At 62.0% G+C, this 18,949-nt stretch overlaps 1 protein-coding gene across 3 annotated transcripts; it reads left to right on the top strand.

The window, feature by feature from the left end:
* The first annotated feature begins 357 nt into the window (after nt 1-357).
* Nucleotides 358-18,668, top strand: GRTP1 (growth hormone regulated TBC protein 1). 3 transcript variants are annotated; one of them, XR_001917688.1, is made up of 9 exons: nt 376-473; nt 729-880; nt 5,946-6,104; nt 8,610-8,734; nt 9,886-9,982; nt 10,284-10,359; nt 14,592-14,767; nt 14,836-15,021; nt 18,394-18,668. XR_001917688.1 is itself a non-coding variant. In XM_018044964.1 (8 exons), the coding sequence occupies exons 1-8, from the start codon at nt 427-429 to the stop codon at nt 18,481-18,483; spliced, it is 1,032 nt and encodes a 343-aa protein (XP_017900453.1). In that variant the 5' UTR covers nt 358-426; the 3' UTR covers nt 18,484-18,668. The 3 variants fall into 3 exon arrangements, 2 of the variants coding, with proteins under 2 accessions (XP_017900453.1, XP_017900454.1); XM_018044964.1 differs by lacking the exon at nt 10,284-10,359 and having other exon boundaries at nt 358-473; XM_018044965.1 differs by lacking the exon at nt 10,284-10,359 and having other exon boundaries at nt 14,595-14,767; nt 18,394-18,483.
* Nucleotides 18,669-18,949: the final 281 nt, after the last annotated feature.

Raw genomic sequence — 18,949 nt, 5'->3', positions numbered from 1 at the left:
CGCGGGGCGGCGGGAGCCGACGCGCCGGCCGGGCCGCCAGCCTCGCGGGGCCCAGGCCCCTCTCCCCGCCGGGGGCCGTCCCCGCGCCCCCACCCCCCGCCGGGGGCCCAGCCCCCCTCCCTCCCCGCCCCGGGGGCCGGGGCCGGCTCGGCCGCGCCGCCCCCAGGCTCCGGGCTCCCGGCTCCGCGCGCAGGAGCAGGTGCAGCCCCTCCCGCCGCCCCCCCGCGGGCCGCGCCCCCGCCCTCCGGGCCCCCGGGCGGCCCCACCCCCCGCCCCCGTTCCCCGCCCCCACCCTGCGGCCCCGCCCCCGGCCCCGCCTCCCGGCGCCCGCGGCCCGGCGGAAGGACGCGCGGCGCCCCGAGCCCTGGGAGGTGGCCTCGGCACCCCCCGCCCGCGGCCCGGGCGCCGCCGCCCGCCCCTCTCGGCATGGAGGCCGCGGGGCGCGCGCAGGCGGCGCGGGACCGCGTCCCCAGGTAGGCGCGCGGGCCCGTGCGCCCCCGGCCCAGCGCCGGGCCGCGGGCGGGGGCGGCGGTGCGGGCGCCTGCGCGCCCCTGGGCGGCCCCTGCGCTGCGTGCGCGCCCGCGCTCGGCCCCGCCGCCGCCGCCGCTGCGGGGCCGGGTGGGGGGCACGCAGCCCGCGCGCCCCGCGCAGGGACCGGGCGGCTGGGTGCCGAGGGTCCCGCGTCCACGTGCGCGCGGAACTTTACTCTGGGCCTTTTTGTGCGGTAGGATCGATCCGTATGGGTTTGAAAGGCCTGAGGACTTTGATTATGCAGCTTACGAAGAGTTTTTTTCCGCCTACCTGGCGATCCTCACCAGGAGGGCCATCAAATGGTCCAGACTCCTAAAGGGCGGAGGTGCTGTCCAGAGGAGCATGACCGGTGAGTTCGGCGCCTGACCCAGAGGGTGCGCAACAAGTCGTGCGGTCCTCGGTGCGTGCGCTCAGGGCAGCTCAGGACTTGGGGTTCCTTCGAGGCCAGGGGCGCTGCCCCTATCCCAGCCGTGCCCCGCGCAGGCGCACAGGTGAGGGCGCTGCGCGGTCCAGGTGCGAGGCCCCCTTTCCTCGCCTGGACGTGGGGCCTGCTCGCCCTTTGAGACGCTTGGCGCCCGTGGCCGTCTTTCCAGAAGAAGCCGGGTTTCCTGCTCCTCAGAGCGAGCGGCCAGGGCAGTGCCCCCGCCGGCTTCTGTGCGGAGCGCTCCCTGCTCCCTTCAGAGAGAAAGCGGGGGGCTCCGTGGACCCCTCTGCTCCTCCCCGGCTTCTGCCCCGCCCCACGCTGTGACCCGGGGCCTGCTTCAGCTGGACTGGAGCGCCTCCTCCGGGAAGCCTTCCAGCCCCACCCCGCAGCTCCCCGCCTCCTGCCCTCTCCTTGCTTCTCTGGGACTCCACGTGTGGGTCTCACTTTATCCTTAGTTTCCGCGCTGGGGTCAAAGATCCCTCTGTGCTGGCTGGGTTGGCTGGATGGTCCCTTAGCTGTTTGTTGAATAAATGAATGAAGTCTTTGCCTGCCTGCTCCCTAGCTGAGGATACAGAGGCCAGACCTGCCCTCTGGAGGTGAGGGGTGGGCAGGAGTGTGCCCCCGGGGGCCTCCTGATACGGTGTTAACGACAATGAAGGGGTGAGGACAGGGGTCCCAGCCGCGGGGGGCCGAGCTGTGTGACCAGAGCGTTAGGGGTGAGGAGAGGAGGGCCAGAGGTGGAGCAGGGCCCGCACCAGCTCACGGTGGGCACCCAGGGGACAGCCAGGGGGAAAGAAGTCAGTTTTTAAGCAAGCGTGGGGGGAGGCGATCAGATCAAGCTTTATCTTTAAAGAGCCATCCGTCATTGAAAGGCACGTGTCTTTAGTAGTACCGAGGGCCATGCCCGCCTTGCTGCTGGGCGTTAACATGCTTCCAGCCATCTATGGCTTCATTTTTTCTTTTGATTTGTTTTTTAAAGTTATGTACAAGTATATAAAAATACAAAGATAGACTTAACTTTTGCAGGTGGGAAAACATCTTGGTCACACTCGAAGGTGTGAGTTGACCTGAGTTTCTCAGCTGCCCAGGCCCCGGTGTCCCGTGGGGGGCGGCTGGTGACTGTTCCCCATCCCCCCAGGAACAGGGCGCACCGTTTGCTTCCATGCAGGAGGAGGCCTCCTGTCCAACAGGGACCCAGACCATCACTGCAAGATGTGCAGGCACTCGTGCCCTTTGCACGTGGCACACGCATGGACGTGCGTTCCCCTTGGGCTCTGCCGTGCCCCTTTGCACGTGGCACTCGCGTGGACGTGCGTTCCCCTAGGCTTCTGCCGTTTGCGTCTGGCTGGTCATCTTTTCTGTGCACAGCGACGGCATGCTAATTCTGTATCTTTCCTACGGAAACCGTTGCTGTTCAGTCGCCAAGTTGCATCCAACTCTTTGTGACCCCATGGACTGCAGCACACCAGGCTTCCCTGTCCATCACCAACTCCTGGAGTTTACTCAGAGTCACATCCGTTGAGTTGGTGATGCCATCCAACCATCTCATCCTCTGTCATTTCCTTCTCCTGCCCTCAATCTTTCCCAGCATCAGGGTCTTTTCCAATGAGTCAGCTCTTTGCATCAGGTGGCCAAAGTATTAGAGTTTCAGCTTTTTTAGCATCAGTCCTTCCAATGAATATTCAGGACTGATCTCCTCTAGGATGTATTGGCTGGATCTCCTTGCAGTCCAAGGGACTCTCAAGAGTCTTTTCCAACACCACAGTTCAAAGGCATCAATTCTTTGGCGCTCAGCCTTCTCTATGGTCCAGCTCTCACATCCACACACGACCCCTGTGGGAACTACTGACTGCTGTCTGGTTTCCAGTGTTGCTTTCCCAGGGGATTGGGAGTAGAAGCTGCCTGAGTGCAGAGCCTTCCAGACCTTAGCTCTCTTCCTAGACTTTTGTAGTTGCCTGGTATGACGGTTCTGTTTTGTTTCTGCTTTTGCCCAGGGCTTCCCTGTGACTCAGCTAGTAAAGAATCCACCTGCAAGGCTGGAGACCTGGGTTTGATCCCTGGGTTGGAAAGATCCCCTGGAGAAGGGAAAGGCTACCCACTCCAGTCTTCTGGCTTGGAGAATTCCATAGACTGTATAGGCCGTGGGGTCGCAGAGCTGGACAGGACTGAGCGACTTTTTCACTTCACTTGCCTTTTTGGAGCACATTTCGACTCTTTCTGAAAATTTAACTTGGTTTTATTGAAACTGCCATTATTTCTTTTTTGCTTTAGCTTTTGAATTTGTGTAATGTTTGTTAAACTTTGTAATTATGGCGTAACAGGCTCAGGAGCAAATACGCTTGATCCCTGGTGAGCCTTGGCCTGGGAGTGGGGTTCACCGCCAGGTGAGCTGGAGGGCGTAGCGGCCTGGTGTTCTTCCAGGGAATCTGGCGAGGCGCCTGCGGGCTCGCCCAGTTCTGTGCCCGGGGGGTTGCCGCTGAGCTGGTGTGGCTTCCGGGTGAGACGGCCGGGGTTCCCGCAGCACCCGTGGCAGTCCAGGGGAGTGGTCAGGCGTAACCAGGAGTGGATTTGTTAGTCAGGAAGCGGGAATACGGTTTCTTCCTGCCAGATGGTCCGGGCTGGCCAGAGTGTCCACAGCTGTGTGGCGTCCCGTGGGAGGGAGGCCGTGAGGGCTGTGGGCCCCGGGTGGGCAGTGGGAGCTCCGTTTGGGGCCCCGACCTTGACCCCGGCGACCACACCTGGAGGACCGCCTTCACCCCTGTTCCTCAACCGTGTCTTGCTTTTGAGTTCTGCTGTGTGTGTTCTCTTTTGAGAGGACTTGTGTCCGGGTCCGCAGATGAGCGCTGACACTCAGCCTGCTTGAGGGTGTTCGCTGTGGGTCCGTGTTTGCTTTCTGTCGGTGAGGAGGTCCACCAGGAGCTGCGATTGCTCACTCATTCTCAGCGCTCGACCTGGCCGGCCGCACCCAGGGAGCTGCCCCTGGGCCTCTGTCCATCCCGGCGTGGAGGGACCTGACGAGAGGAGCTCTTCTGGTTTGCTTCTCTCCTGCCCCATGGGCGAGGGGGTTAGCACCATCTGAATAAGAATGAAATTGCACGACATGTTTAAAGACAAATATGAAAAAAAAAAACAAAACCCTGGGAACCTGCTTAACTCCTGGGGCAGACAGCTGGGAGTTAGTTCTTCGGGGCCAAGCTTCTCTTTAAAAACGTTTCGCACCTGTTTCTGCGGCATAGTTTACGCTGCTCCGCGTGTCGGAATGAAGAGTGCGTCAGCCCTGCCCTTGCTCTGGGCGTGGGAGGACCACTTTCTTTCTCTTCCAAAGAAACTGCGTCAAGCAGGTCACAGGCAGTGACGGCGGCAGAAGCCCGGAGTCTCCGAAGCTTCTGGACGTGGCTGCTCTTCTCACAACCTCCCAGGAGTCCGGAGCCCTGACCGTAGTCCAGGCCCTGGGCTTCACTTCCACTTTGCAGGCAGGGAATTTCCCATTTTCCTTCCGTTTTGGAAGGAAACCGAGGCATGATCGAGGTATGGTCTGCCTAGCCACATCCGACGCCAGAGTCGGGGGTTTAACCAGCTTCCACTTCACTTTTTAGACTCTTCACAACCCCATGGACTGCAGCCCCCAGGCTCCTCCTTCCACGGGATTTTCCAGGCAAGAGCCCTGGAGGGGGCGCCACTGCCTGCTCCACGTATTTTACACTTTATATTCATTTTTTAAAACTTTGCAAATGAAGTTCACTCTTCTTGGCGTGTAGCCCTGTGAGTGTGGACAGACGCACAGTCAGGTAATCCCCACCACGCGCAAGGTCTAGAGCAGCGGTCGCCTTCACGGTCCGCTCCTGTGTGGTCCCGGGCGCTGAGCTGCAGGCCCGGGCATGGGTGAAGGCCTCGGCTGGAGAGCAGGGGCCGGGAGAGGCCGCAGGGCTGTAGAGGGGTTCTGAAGGTGCACCGGCCTCTCCCGCCCTTTCTCTGGTTCCCTGGCTTCTCTGCAGGTGCGCGCTTAGGGTGCCGCCTGAGCAGTTCTCCGCGTGTTCGCGTGTGTGGTGCTGGCCTAAGTGACGCTGTCTTGGTGTTTTCACTTCCGCTCTTTGCAGCCCATCCCTGGAGTTGCCAGGAGCGTCTGTATGTCCCTTCCTTCTGCTGTGTCTCAGTGGGAGCGGTCCCTGCCCAAAGCTAGGGCTGACCCTCCCCTTGCAGTTGAGAGAGGGTTAATTCAGGGCACCCCTGGGCATGCCGAGCCCTGAGGTGGTGTGTAAATAGTAGGAGGTTGGAGGGACGGTCCGGCTGAATGATTGCTGTGTTTGGTAGACTGAAATACCACGTCCAGTAGCGGGGGGACCACGTCACGCTGGCCGAGACATTCTGGCCACGCGTGATCCTCTGGCTGCGCAGGTGCCTCCGAGCTGCAGAGGGTTCTTGGCTTCCTCTGCCTCTGGCGGGTGGTGCTCACGTCTGTCCTCCCCTTCCTCTGGGCCTTTCTCGTCACCCCCCCAGCCTCTGCAAACTCCCATCCTGAGCGCCCTCCCGAGAGCGGCGGGTGCACGCGACCTGGCCTCGGGGAGGCGCTCTCAGGAGCTCGTGGACTGGTGGCTGTCAGCTTGAGTTATGAGATTTCAGCAGCAGCGCCTTTTTCGCTTGTAACCTAGGACATTGTCCTGTAATTGTTTCCTGTTCGGTACAGCTGGTGCCTGAACCAGTGCCGACCTGCGTTCAGGACGGTGGCGTCTGCCCTGGGCTGCGGGGTGGGCCGGGTTGGGGGATGGAAGGCAGCCCGTGTCCCTGCACCGCTGCTGAGGTGGAGGCTGGGCTGCTGCGGCCCGCCGACCACTCAGCGGGAGGGGAGAGCGGACTTCTGTAGGGAGGGCCTGTCCCTGTTGGCGGGACATGCCTGTCTTGCCTTTCATGTCTGACTTACTGACTTGTGAGAGCTATCCGTGGAAACCTTTGGAGCGGGGCCCGTCTGAAACTGCCCTTTTCCCTTTCTCAGTGAAGCGCTACATCCGCAAGGGCATCCCGCTGGAGCACCGGGCCCGAGTCTGGATGGGGGTGAGCGGAGCCCAGGCCCGGATGGACCGGAACCCCGGCTACTACCAGCGCCTCCTGCAGGGTGAGCGGAGCGCCAGCCTGGAGGAGGCCATCCGGACAGGTGACTCGGCCCCGGGCTGGGGAGGCCCCCAGGGTGGGGCGGCCCTGTGGGTGGGGGCGCCTCCCCCAGGGGAAGTGTGTCTGCACCCAGACTCTCGGTTGTGATGGGGATGAGGAAACCTACGCTGTCAAAGGCGCACCCGACTCCCACTTTCTCAAAGGACAAGCAAAACGGGCTTATTTGACAGGAGGACAATGGTCAGAATTGGTTCAGAAAATCCTCGAGCGGGCAGCTAGGTGGTAAGGAAAATGGTGGGAAGAGCGGGTTTCTTCTGCAAGACGCTGCCCAGGGGCGTGAGGAAGCCGCTGAGCAATCTGTCAGAACTGACGAGGGCTGGGTGGCCCCGAGGCCTCGAGACACAGCCGCAGGAAGCTGCGCGCCGCCCCGCTCTCTGTGCCGATGCCGAGTGTCCAGAGACGCTCACGCCCTGGCCGCCGTCTCGTGACCCCAGCTTCCTCGCCGGCCACGGGCTCACAAGTGCAGAGTCCTCAGAAAAACGGTTAACCTAAGTTGAATAACTAGCTCTTTAGGAGACATCTGCTTTTCCGATTTTGCCAGCTTCTGAGAACGAGAAAATCAAACACGAAGTTCTTCATTTAAAAAGTTGGTTACTTTAAATGTCTGGGAGGTTGGATTGACTGGGGACAGTGAGAAAGCGGCGTGTCCTCAACGTAAGGAGCGGGGGGTCTCGGATCCCAGCGCTGCCGATGAGCCTGCCGGCCGCACCCTGACTCCTTCTGGCCAGGGACAGACGCTGTCGTGACCTGCAGGGAGCGTGGGCTCCCTCCGCAGGCCCAGCAGCGCTGACATGGGCAGGAAGAGACCACAAGTGACGGGTGGTTGTTTGTCTGAAAAGTGAATTTTAAAGGCTCTACTTGGTGCAGAGTTTTGGATACTTTTAATTACGGTGAAACATACACAGCACGCAGTTTCCCATTCTGTTTTTCCAAGGGGAGCCTCTGTCCTGTTGCACACGACGCCCCCAGCCCTGGCTCCACCGTTTGCTCCCTGTGTCTGAGTCCGACCCCCCTAGACTTCACGTGGTGGAATCAGGCAGTGTCTGCCCTTCCGCGTCTGGTCGATTCCACGGAGCACAGTGTCCGAGAGGCCCAGCCGGGCTGTGTGTGCGCCAGAGCTTCCGCCCTTCCTGAGGCTGAACCAGGTCCCGTGTGTGTGCGTCTTCAGTCCCTGGACACCTGGGCTGCTCCCACCCCCTGGCTACAGTGAATTCTGGCTGAACAGGGTGTCAAGTGATTCTCCGAGACCCGCGTTCAGTGCTTTGGGGACAGACCCCGAGGTGGGACCGCTGGGTCACGCGGCCGCTCTGGTCTGCGATCAGGAAGCCTGCATCAGTTGTGGGGCAGGGTCAGCAGAGCAGGCACATCGTGCACCTGAGCCCAGACGGGACGTCCACCACGTCTGCCTCCGGTGCGGGGGCCAGGGAGAAAGATTTCAACATCTGCTAAAGCTTCTCGTCATAAAGATCATTACACAGGCGTGAGCCCAGTCAGCCAGTCTCCTGAATTAGTGAAAAACTCATTTCCCCCTGATGGGTGCCGGTTTGGAGAACGTTTAGATTTCCAGGGAAAAGAAATCTTTTTTGTATAAAACATATGATTGAAAATTACAAGCTTGGAGGCAGCCCGTTTGCCGCTCGGCTCAGATCTGGTCTTTGTGGGCAGGTGCAGGGCTGGGGGCCCGAGCTTGGGGGCAGAATCCCCGAGGCCGCCGGGAGGCCTTGCATTATCAACGGTGTCTACGTATGTCCCTTCGACAACACCGCCACTCTGCTCCAGGTGGGGTCAGAGGATATCCGTCTGCCACCCCCACTCTGCCCTGGACGCAGGTTCACAGAAATGTAATGGGGGGCAGGGAGGGGGTGGCAGAGGTGGGAGAGGCCGCCAGGCACCCTCCTGCAGACAGAAGTTGGCGGTGGTAAGTTTATCTGTGCTGTGCTAAGTCACTCCAGTCGTGTCCAACCCCATGGACTGTAGCCCACCAGGCCCCTCTGTCCATGGGGTTCTCCAGGCAAGAGGCCTGGAGTGGGCTGCCAGGCCCTCCCCAGGGGACCTTCCCGACCCAGGGTGGCACCGCGGCTCTAGGTCTCCTACGCTGCAGCTGGTTCTCTAGCACGAGAGTCTCCTGGGTGGTTTTCAGTTTTGTCTCTTTGTCTCCAAAGGGGGCTCTCAGGTGCCCTGCCTGCTTCTGTTTTCAGTGTTAAGAATTGGGGAGAATTTCCAAAGCTGTATGTAAAGTGCTCACACTTCACCCACACTTGGGAGCGTGGGGACGGGAGGAGATGCTGGGGACCCGGCAGCCTGGCCTCGTCAGAGGAGCTGATGTTGGTGTTGATTGGAGAGTAAGGGCTGCGGGCTGCTGGGGGCCCTGGTCAGGCTGCTGGGGGCCCGGAGCCGCCTCTGCCCCTGAGTCCAGTCGACGGTGGAGGCTGCTGGGGGCCCGGGGTGGCCTCTGCTTACGCCCTGAGTGCCATGTGGGTCCCCGCAGACATGAACAGGACCTTCCCCGACAACGTGCGCTTCCGGAAGGATGCGGAACCCTGCCTGCAGGGCCCCCTGTACAACGTGCTGCTGGCCTACGGGCATCACAACCATGGCGTGGGCTATTGCCAGGTGAGCCCCGGCCCCACGGACCCTGGGGCCTCGCCCAGCCGGGGCTCCCACGCCCCCCACAGCCCGGGCATCACAACCACGGCGTGGGCTATTGCCAGGTGAGCCCCAGGCCCCCCACGGACCCCGGGGCCTCGCCCAGCCGGGGCTCCCACGCGCCCACAGCCCGGGCATCACAACCACGTTGGCTATTGCCAGGTGAGCCCCGGCCCCAGGGACCCCAGGGCCTCGCCCAGCCGGGGCTCCCACGCCCCCACAGCCCGGGCTGGGCCTCTCAGCGGGGACGGGAGGGGGCAGCCGTGGACGTGAACACAGGCTGTGTTTGTGGGACGTGGGTGACCAGCACCCTGTCGCCTCGGAGCCGATGGTGTGCGTGTGTACACGTGCGTGTGTGTGCATGTGTGGGTGAGTGTGATCGGCGGGCCGGCACGGAATGCAGGGCCTCCTCCGGAAGCCGGGCCCCCGGGCAGTCAGGCGGCGCGTTGGGCAGTGGGGTCGGTTCTCGTGCGCCTGGAGGTCCTCTGTGTGCAGCATCTCAGGGACGCGTGTCCACAGCCCAGACCGTGAGCAGAGCCGGGTCGGGAGCCGATCCTCGGGCTGCCGGGCCCTCCTGCCGTGCACATTGGAGGCCGTGGTGTCTGGGGGTGTGTGGGCAGGAGGACGGGGCTGGGGGGTGGGGTCCCCACGCTCCAGGCCCCTAAGCTGGAGGCCAGACCTCCCGAGAGGACGGCTGGGCATTCAGAGCCATGGGAGGCGGCGCCCGAGCGGCCCGAGTTGTTTCTCCTGGTGAACGCCCTGCCCGGTTCTAAGGCAGAGTCCCAAGAGTCAGTCCTGACCGCACGTGTCTGTCGATGGCAGAGCCGTGAGGCCGACGCTACCCTGGACGGTCATTCCAGGATCACACGCGTTCTAGGGAAGGATGAGGAAGACGGGGAGTTAGCGGGCGGAATCCCAGGGACGGGGGAGCCTGGTGGGCTGCCGTCTATGGGGTCGCACAGAGTCAGACACGACTGAAGCGACTCAGCAGCAGCGGCGGCGGCCACACGGTTACAGGGTCTGGGGGTGGGGCCGGTGTCGGCGCGGGCCTCCTCTGATTGCAGCGGGTGAGCTTCATCAAGGGGTGTCTGATCCTGGTGACATTTGTCTGATTTCAGGGGATGAACTTCATCGCGGGGTATCTGATCCTGGTGACTAAGAGTGAAGAGGAAGCCTTCTGGCTGTTGGACGCCCTGGTGGGCAGGATACTCCCAGGTGCGTGGAGTCCCGCAGTAAGAGTGACTCGATTTCTGGTGTTGCTGTAACGATGCTGCTGACAAGTCCGGGCGTGATGAAGCATAAGGCGTCGTTTGAGAGCTGAGGTTGACAGTCTTCCTGCATTTGAGTTGAGCTGAGACGCTCCCAAGATGTGGGGGCCCAGCGGAGCGGCGACCTCTCCCCCGCCACCCCCACCCCGTGGGCGGCGCTGTGTCTCAGCCTGGATGCCGCTGAGCCGTTTGCTCAGTTACGTCAGAGACCAGATTATGATGGAGGTTCCCATCATGACCACTTCCAGGTGGCGTTTGGGAATTTGGGGAACTTCAGAGAACAAAGCCTAAAACCCTGGCAGCAACAGCAACTGAGAGAGACAGGTGAGGGCTGGGAAGGGCTGACCTCGAGCAATGGAGAAGCGAGGCTCCAGGTGCCCCCCACCCCGTGGTTCCTCACAGAGACTTAGAGTCGTAACGTGTCGTTCCCAGCAGTCGTTGGATTCAGTCAGTACCGCAAAATGGGTCCCGCTTCAAAGCCAAAGGAAACCTCCAGAGGAGCGGGCAGGGCTGGGGCTGGGCAGGGCTGTGTGCGTCCTCAGGCCCCTGGGCGCAGAAGCTAGGTCACTTCAGCACGCGCTCATCCTGCGTTTAGCTGCTTCTGTCTGTTACACCAAAGTTGCACAGATAGATCCTCCTCTCAGAAGCTCCGAGACTGCAGCGCGGACGGAGGGCGCGCCGTGGACGCTCTCCTCAAGGGTCCCCGTCCCTCGCGTGCTCTCCGCCCGTGCTCAGCGGGGTGGTGTGTGCGTTTCCAGCTTCTTGCTCTGCGTTTGCGTGCACACAGGTGTGCAAGCACATACACGGAGTGGAGGTTAGTGACAGGGAATGGCACGATAGAAAGCTGAGCTGAGACAAAAGCTGGTTCTTTGGGAAAACTGTTGAAATGCACAGGCGTCTGACAAGACTGATAAAGAAGGAAGGGGATGAGGAGTCTAGAAGTGCGAAGGGCGCCGGGATGGGAGCCGCTGCAGGGAGTCCCAGGAGCCGCAAGAGAGCTTGAGTGGAGTGAAGAGCCGAATGGACGGTGGGAGCGTACAGGCCAGCCGAGCTGGAGCGGGACCCCTGAACGGCCAAATGCAGAGAAAAGCGTCTCAGGAAAGCTGGAACGGACAGATAATTTCCAGTTTCTAAAAAACAGAGACAGATGAACTCATCACTCGCGCTGTGAAGCTGGTGTAGCCTTCCTGTGGTGCAGACTGATCTCAGGAAGAACGCGAACGCAGAGCTCATTGACGTAACCCTGATGTCAGCACCCGAAGCTGAGCGATGGTTATAGAGTCGTGTTTCTTTAAATGCGTGGCTCAACATGTGGATGGGTCAATCCATAGATTAAGGATGGGTAGCGGCTTCGTCAGTGGAAGGGTCACCGGCAGGGCCACGCCAGGAGGGCTGGAGGGAGGAGTGGTGCTGTTGTCTAGCCCCTCGGTCCTGCCTGACTCTGCGAGCCCGTGGACTGTGGCCCACCGGGCTGCTCTGCACTCCAGGCAAGAGCACTGGAGGGGGTTGCCATGCCCCTCTCCAGGGGATCTTCCCGACCCAGGGATCAAACCAGGGCCTCCTGCATTGCGGGCGGGTTCTTTGCCACTGGCCACCGGGGAAGTCTGCAGGGGAGGGTGCTGGAGCTGCTTAGGTGCTGCAACAGTCGCTAGGTTAGCGAGGGACAATCAGGTCTGTCCATCTCTTGTACTCGGTACGTGAGTTGTATCGAGCAAAAGACTGTTGAAACATCATTCCGTGACAGCTGATGGTCTGCAGAGAAGAAAAGAAAACTAGACCCTTATTTCGATTCCAGGTAGACTCTAGACGTATGAAAAAGCAAAACTTTGAAACTCGAAACGAGTCAGAGAACAGTACGATTCCAGAGCAGGAACAAAGCCCCTGAACGAAACTCAGAAAGCGCGAAAGACACGATTGATCGTTTTCGTTATGTTAGAATTAAAACCTGATTTTGACACAAGACGTAGTCTGCAGAGTAAAAAGGGATCCATGGAATTAACGTGTAAAGAATTCCTAAAAGTCTAGGTGGATACGGGTCGACAGAAGAGGTGAAGAATAGGCCTGACAGGCAGTTTACAAAATAGGAGACCTGCGTGGTCCCGAGTTGGGGCGAGGCAACCGTGGTCTCCCGGGAGCAGGGAGGCCAGGTCTCAGCGCCGAACGAAGCTGGGCGTCAGCGGCGAGGGCCGGAGGCCGTCCCCCAGTGCCCGCGACACCGTGATTCAGCAGTCGAGTCGAAGCAGAGGCGGGAGAGCGCAACTCTAACGAGGCGGAGATGGCGGGGTCCCGGGCCGCCGTGCTGCCCCCCGGGCTCTGCCACCCCCGGCGTGGCACCAGTGTCAGAGTTTCATCTGTTGGTGTCAGCCGCTCAGACAAGCCCCTGCGGGCCTTCACGCTTCCCCTCTCGTCCCCAGTCGGCAGAAGCCTAGCCGCCCACGCACAGCCACGCTGTTTCTCTGAAACTGGGCTCGTCCGGCCGTGGGTGAGGAGCCCAGAGACAGTCCAGGCTGAGGGCGGGAGGAGGGGTCCTCACGGGAGTGCGGGGGTCTCTCCCAGACCAGGGACTCCCCAGCAGCAAACAGTCGTGTTAACCCAAGCATCCGAGCGCCGTCCTGCTGGGGCTGGGGGCGGGAGGATCGGTGTGGACCTGGGCCAGGCCCACAGCCCAAGGGCAGCAGGGGTCACCACCGCCGGCCCTTGGCTTCCCTGCGACCTGCTGGTCGAGCGCTCCAGGGGTCGGAGTTCTGGAACGGCTCAAGACGGTGCTGCAGGCTCGTCTTTACCTTGGGAACAGAGCTGGCGGTCTGCACTGACTGGTCGTCTCTGCTGGGGGGCAGTTGTCACCCCGGCCTGGCTGTAGCTGTGTGTGTTGACCTTTTGTTCCCTTAAAATCTATACCTGGGTTTCCCGGTGGCTCAGTGGTAAGGAATCCGCTGGCCAGCGCAGGAGACCCAGGAGACACGAGTTTGATCCCTGGATCAGGAAGATCCCCTGGAGAAGGAAATGGCAGCTCACTCCAGCGTTCTTGCCTGGAGAATCCCATGGACAGAGGAGCCTGGTGGGCTGCAGTCCACGGGGTCCAACAGAGTCGGACACGACTGAGCAACTGAAAACCACAAAACCTCTAGCAACAGAGACCTTTTCTGCAAAGGCCTAGATCACAGGATGGCCCAGACCGAAAATGGCTCGTTGTACATCAGAAGGGTTATGCCCGAGCCTCTTCCTCCAGGGACCCGTCTGTCCTCCGACTCCTGAGCCTGCAGAAAAGCCCCGCTGTGCCCCCCACCACGTCAGGGACTGGGGTGGCGTCTGGGATGTCCCACCGGGGAGGAGTCCATCCCTTAATGAACAAACGCATCCGCGTCCCGAAGAGCTGGTCCCACCTGTTTGCCCTGCGACATGGGAAGCAGGTGGCTCCCCCACCGCAGCTGGACAGCGAGGCCCAGGGCGGGCGGCGGGGCTTGTGCTGGGGCGGTGACTCGGGGCACACCCCCCAGCCCTGCAGCCGTGCTCATCCCCCGCACCCCAGGCTGACACCTCTGGGCTGTGTGCAAAGGGGGTCCCTGGGAGAGGCCTGACTCGGGCCCGGGAGGGGAGGCTGGACCAGGGGCCCCTGAGAAGTTTCTCAGCCTCTGTATGCAGACGGGACCCCGCAGGTGGGGCTGGCCATCAGGGTTTGTCCATGTTCTTGGCAGGAGAGTTTCAGTGACCCTCCGGCGACCGGCTCGAGCTTTGGGGGGTGACCTTGACTCTTCTGGGAGCTGCCATAAGCCTCTGTAGCCAATGTGAGAACGTGCTGAGCTCGCGCTCCACAAATCCGCTTGTCTGCCCCGCTGAGCCACTCAGAGCTGCCCCCCTCCCTGCCTCCGGGGCCAGACTGGGCACCCCTGGTCAGGGGCAGAGGGGACGGCGGGCTGGACTTGCGGCCAGGCGGAGTGGGGCTGTGGGGCAGGGGGCATGGTGGGGAGGGGCGCCCCAGGCCCCAGGTGTTAATGACCCGACAGCTTCTCCAGCCTTGGGCTCAGTTTAGCGTGTGCACACCCTGAAAACCGGTGATGTGACAGTCGTGTCAGCGCTCATAATGGTTCTGTCTTAACGAAAATACTTAGCAAGAATGTCTGTCTCTGCCGCAGTGAATGGCCAACTTTATTACGCAGATTGCTCACTGAAATTTCATGGCAAAGTTCCAGCATTAGGTTAAATACACCGTTATGATGACCTACCACAATAACAAGCTGGAAAGTTCCTTGGCAAGAGAACATCCATTTCAAAAGACAGAAGGGCGGCGGGCGTGATGGGTACCAGCAGGGGCCTCACCGTCCGCTCGCTGGCCCGGCTCCCGCTCTGGCCGGTGGTCCTCTGGAAAGGGTTGGAAAGGGTCCCGGGGGCCCCCACCACTGCCTGGCTCAGGGAGCACGCAGGTTGCGGCCGTCCGGCTGTGAGACCCGCGTCCCTGCCCCCGGACCCCCCCCCGCCCCCCGCGCCGCACAGCAGATTACTACAGCCCCTCGATGCTGGGCCTGTGAGACCCACATCCCTGCCCCCTCGCCCCACAGCAGATTACTACAGCCCCTCGATGCTGGGCCTGAAGACGGACCAGGAGGTGCTCGGGGAGCTGGTGCGGACGAAGCTGCCGGCGGTGGCAGCGCTGATGGATGGCCACGGCGTGCTGTGGACCCTGGTCGCGTCCCGCTGGTTCATCTGCCTTTTCGTGGACGTCCTGCCCGTGGAGGTGAGGGCGCCCAGCTGGGCCCGGGGCCGGCGGCACGGCTGCGCACTGACCCGCCGCTCCCTCCACAGACGGTGCTGCGTGTCTGGGACTGCCTGTTCAGCGAGGGGTCCAAGATCATCTTCCGGGTGGCGCTGACCCTCCTCAAGCATCACCAGGCCTCCATCCTGGAGGCCACCAGTGTCCCCGACCTCTGTGAGAAGTTCAAGGAGATCACCAGGGGCCGCTTTGTCACTGAGTGCCACAGCTTCATGCAGGTGGGTGTCGGCTGCACGGGGCCCCCGGGAGACCTGCCCGCTCACCCCACGCCCCTCACGCCGTCGGCTGTGGGGGGGTGCCACCTGGGGCCTCTCCGAGCCCGCCAGGCCCGCTCCTTGGCTCCTCCTGGGCCTCCCTGACGTCCCCGTCGGCGCCGGGCCCACCCTCCTCAGCCCTCCACGTCGCCTCCTCTGCCGCCCTGGGGGGTCACACCTGTCTGTCCCCCGCCGCTGGGGTCCAGGCCTGGTGCAGGCTGTGTAGACAGCTGACCTGAGTTGATGACCCGGGTGCTGCGTCCCACAGGCCCTTGGGGCGGGGCGGGGGGGTTTAGGGGGCTGGGGGGGGGGCCACTGACCCCAATGCCTGGCCCATCGCGCCATCAGCCGCCCTGTGCAACAGTGGTGGCATGCCTGCCGCCCCCAGGCTGGCAGCCTCCGAGCCTCCTGGACCCGGTTTCCTCAGAAACAGCCCCTCGGCCCGGGGGTTCAGGTGGTCTTACTGCTTGTGTGGCTGCAGCCCTGGGCCCAGGCGTGGTTGCCTCCGAGAAGGGAGCCCGCCGTCCCCACGGGAGCCCAGCCTGGCACATGCCACCCACGGCCCCACGGCCCAGCCTCTGCTGGACTGCAGTGCGGACGCTCAGACCGTGTGGCTTTGGTGTCTGGCTCCTGGGCTCAGCGCGACACTTCCGAGGAGCAGGGGGCTTCCAAGGAGGAGCGGGGGGCTCCCGAGTGCAGAGGGTGCCCAGTGAGGGCAGGCGGCCTGCCTGCCTGTCCCTGACAGCTGCGTGTCCGTGGTAGGGCGGCTGGTGTTCTGGCCTGGACGTGCTCTGGGCCCTGTGAGCTGAGTGGATGCAAGGGGATCGCAGAGGGTGAGGCGGGGGGAGCGTCTCCCCACACGGCAGGACAAGTGCTGCGTAAAGAAATGTGTCCTTGCGCACGGCAGGCGTGGCGGCTCGCTGCACGCTGATGGGAAGCGACCCTGGGCTTACTTCGTCGGGGGTCTCTACAGACTTGTGTATTTCGCAACACTGCAGTTCATGCAGCAGAGGGCTCTCAAGTCCTGTCCCAGAACATCTAGAATCTCCTAGGTCCCACGCGGAAGCTAGGAGCACTGGAACGGGGAGAGGTCAGCTGAGCCCTCCAGAGTCTGTCCTCCGGCCCCCAAGTCGCCCGGGGCTTGCTCCCAGGGTCCCCCTCGGCCCCCAGGCACCTTCCGTTCTCCTCGTCAGGCAGTTTCTCTGTTACTGGAAACAAGTCTGAGTCCCTTCCTGCTTCCGCTTCTCAAGTCTAGTCTCTCCTAGGCCCTGAGTAGGTTTCAGAGCTGCTAAGAGTCAGCAGTTACAGGGTCAGAACTCAAAGAACTCAGCACAGGCAAGGGAAGCAAGAATAGCAAACGGGGACCACGTGGGGCTTGAAAGCGTCTGTGCAGCAAAGGGAAGCAGAGGCGGATGGAAAGGTGACCCCCCCAACTGAAGAGCGTGTGTGCAGGCCACGTCCTGACACACGGAGACCTCGGCTGGACACAGAGCTGAGGAGTTCCGTCTAGAAACGGGCAGAGGACCTGAGTAGACAGTTGTCCAAAGACACACAGGTGGGCAGCAGGCACACAAAAGGGTGCTCCACTCCCTCGCCATCGGGGAGACGCAGATCAAAGCCCCACGTCACCTCACACCCGTCAGGACGGCTGTCACCCAGAAGACCACAGATAGCGACTGTTGGTGAGCGTGTGAGCAGGGAGCCTGGTGCACCGTTTGTAGGCGTGTAAAACGGTGCAGCCACTGTGGAAAAGTGTGGAGGCTCCTCAGAAGCTGAACAGAGAGCTGCTGTCTGACGCAGCCGACCCACTGCCGTATTCCCGAAAGGAAAGGGACGCAGGACCCCTGGGAGGGCCGCCCACACACACTCCCCGCAGTCTCAGCAGCCGCAGCGTGGACACAGCCTGCAAGGCCACGTGAGTCCACGGGGACCAGTGTGGCCCACCCACACGATGGGCTTTCCCTCAGCCTTGAAAGGGAGGGAGAGCCCGACACCCGCTCCACCCTGGAGGAACCTGGAGACATCATGTTCAGTAATCGTCACAAGAGGACAAAGACGGACTCCACTGACACAAGGCCCCTCGAGGAGTCAGGTTCATAGAAGGGGTGCTGGGGACGCAGTGGCTGGGAGAGGAGGAGCTGGAAGGTGACCCCAAGGGCGCAGAGCCGACACTCGGCCCACACCTCGAGTGGCTCAGGCGTAAATGGTGTGGCTTCAGCACACACGCGCACAAAACCAGTCAAGGAGTGGAAACAGGACGTTCCCCAATTTTAATTCCAGTGGCTCAGGGCCTCTGACTTCAGAATCAGATGTTTCCTTCAAGGACTGGATTCAGCATTTTAAAAGTGACCCGAGTGTGAGCAGGCAGGAGCACGTGTCCCAGACGCCCTGTCTCAGGCACCAGGCACTTTCCTGAGCTTTGCAGCGGCTGAAACCCAAGACGTGGCCCAGCCTGAGGCCTGACATTCAGAGCTGAGCCAGCTGCACGCACACCTCCGGACCCCCTCCCTGGTCCTCAGAGCACTTTGCTGAAGTCCCTGGGGGCGTTTAGGGGGCACCAGCGGCCTGTTCTTGCTCAACCCTGCAGTAAGCTCTCCTCTGCTCCCCTCGCCCTCGTCCTCATCCTGGGGGGGGAGTGCTCCCCTTGTCCTCATCCTGGAGGGCAGAAGGGCTGCTCTTGCCCTCATCCTCATCCTCGGCGGGGGAAAGGGCTCCCCTCGCCCTCGTCCTCCTGGGGGGAAGTGCTCCCCTTGTCCTCATCCTGGGGGAAGGGATGGGCTCCCCTTGCCCTCATCCTCCTGGGGGTGAAGGGCTCCCCTCACACTCGTCTTCCAGGGAGGGGGGTAGGGTTCCCCTCGCTCTTGTCCTCCCGGGGGGTAAGGGCTCCCCTCGCCCTCGCGTGGGTGGGATGGGCTCCCCTCACAGTCGTCTTCCAGGGAGGGGGGTAGGGTCCCCCTTGCCCTCGTCCTCATCCTCTTAGGGGGGAAGTGCTCCCCTCGCCCTCGCCCTCATCTTCCGGGGAGGGGGGAAGTGCTCCCCTAGCCCTCCCGGGGGCGGGATGGGCTCCCCTCGCCCTCGTCCTCCGGGGGGCGGGGAGGGCTCCCCTCGCCCTCGTCCTCCCGGGGGGTAAGGGCTCCCCTCACACTCGTCTTCCGGGGAGGGCTCCCCTCACCCTGCACAGGCGTCCGTGCTAAGGCTGGAGCTCTGTCACTAGCTTCAATCAGCTCTGTCGCATATGAAGAACACAGGTGACCTTCCTCTGCTCACTGACCGCTGGCCTCAGCCCGGCCAGCACCAGAAGCTGGGAATGTCTAAACGAACCCGTTTCTGTTGCAGAGAGTCTTCTCGGAGCCCGGGAGCCTGTCCAGGGCCAGCATTGCCCGGCTGCGGGAGCGCTGCAGGGCGCAGCTGCTGGCGCAGGGCTGAGGCCTCGAGCTGGCCTCCGGCTGGCGCGGTCACTTCCAAGCGAGCTGTCGTGCTGTCTCTAAATATATATTTTTACCTGGAATGCTGACGTGTATAAAACGTGACGTGCGTGTTTGTGTTCGTTACACCAGTTCTTGTGAGCCTGCAATGTAATGTTTATAAATGACTTTGAAATTGTTACACAAGCGACGTGTAAACCAGGTGTAACATTGAGGGGTTGCAGGTCAGGTCCTGGCTGTCATCCCTGACCCCCGGGGGAGAAGGTGCCCCAACGAGACCCCTCCCCTCGGGGCTGAAGGCCCCAACCCGTCTCCCTCCCTCTGGAGATGCCGCCTGATGAGAAGCCCCCACCCAGGCAGGCTGTGCCCTGCACAGGGGACACAGGCAGGGTTGGGGGAACGAGGGCGTTTCCCGGGAGACCAGCTGACAGGCTCGCCTTCCTGGGAGCCAACCAGTGGCACCTCAA

This window comes from Capra hircus, unplaced genomic scaffold (genome assembly GCF_001704415.2).
Source record: "Capra hircus breed San Clemente unplaced genomic scaffold, ASM170441v1, whole genome shotgun sequence".
NCBI classification, from domain to species: Eukaryota; Metazoa; Chordata; class Mammalia; order Artiodactyla; family Bovidae; genus Capra; species Capra hircus.
This window is presented reverse-complemented; position numbering and strand designations above follow the sequence as displayed.

Excerpts from the sequence above, each read along its gene's own strand:
- GRTP1 (XM_018044964.1), top strand. The coding sequence starts at position 427 with ATGGAGGCCGCGGGGCGCGCGCAGGCGGCGCGGGACCGCGTCCCCAG. Across the intron at positions 881-5,945 it reads TGTCCAGAGGAGCATGACCG|TGAAGCGCTACATCCGCAAG; the intron begins GTGAGTTCGGCG and ends TCCCTTTCTCAG. Across the intron at positions 8,735-9,885 it reads ATGGCGTGGGCTATTGCCAG|GGGATGAACTTCATCGCGGG; the intron begins GTGAGCCCCGGC and ends GTCTGATTTCAG.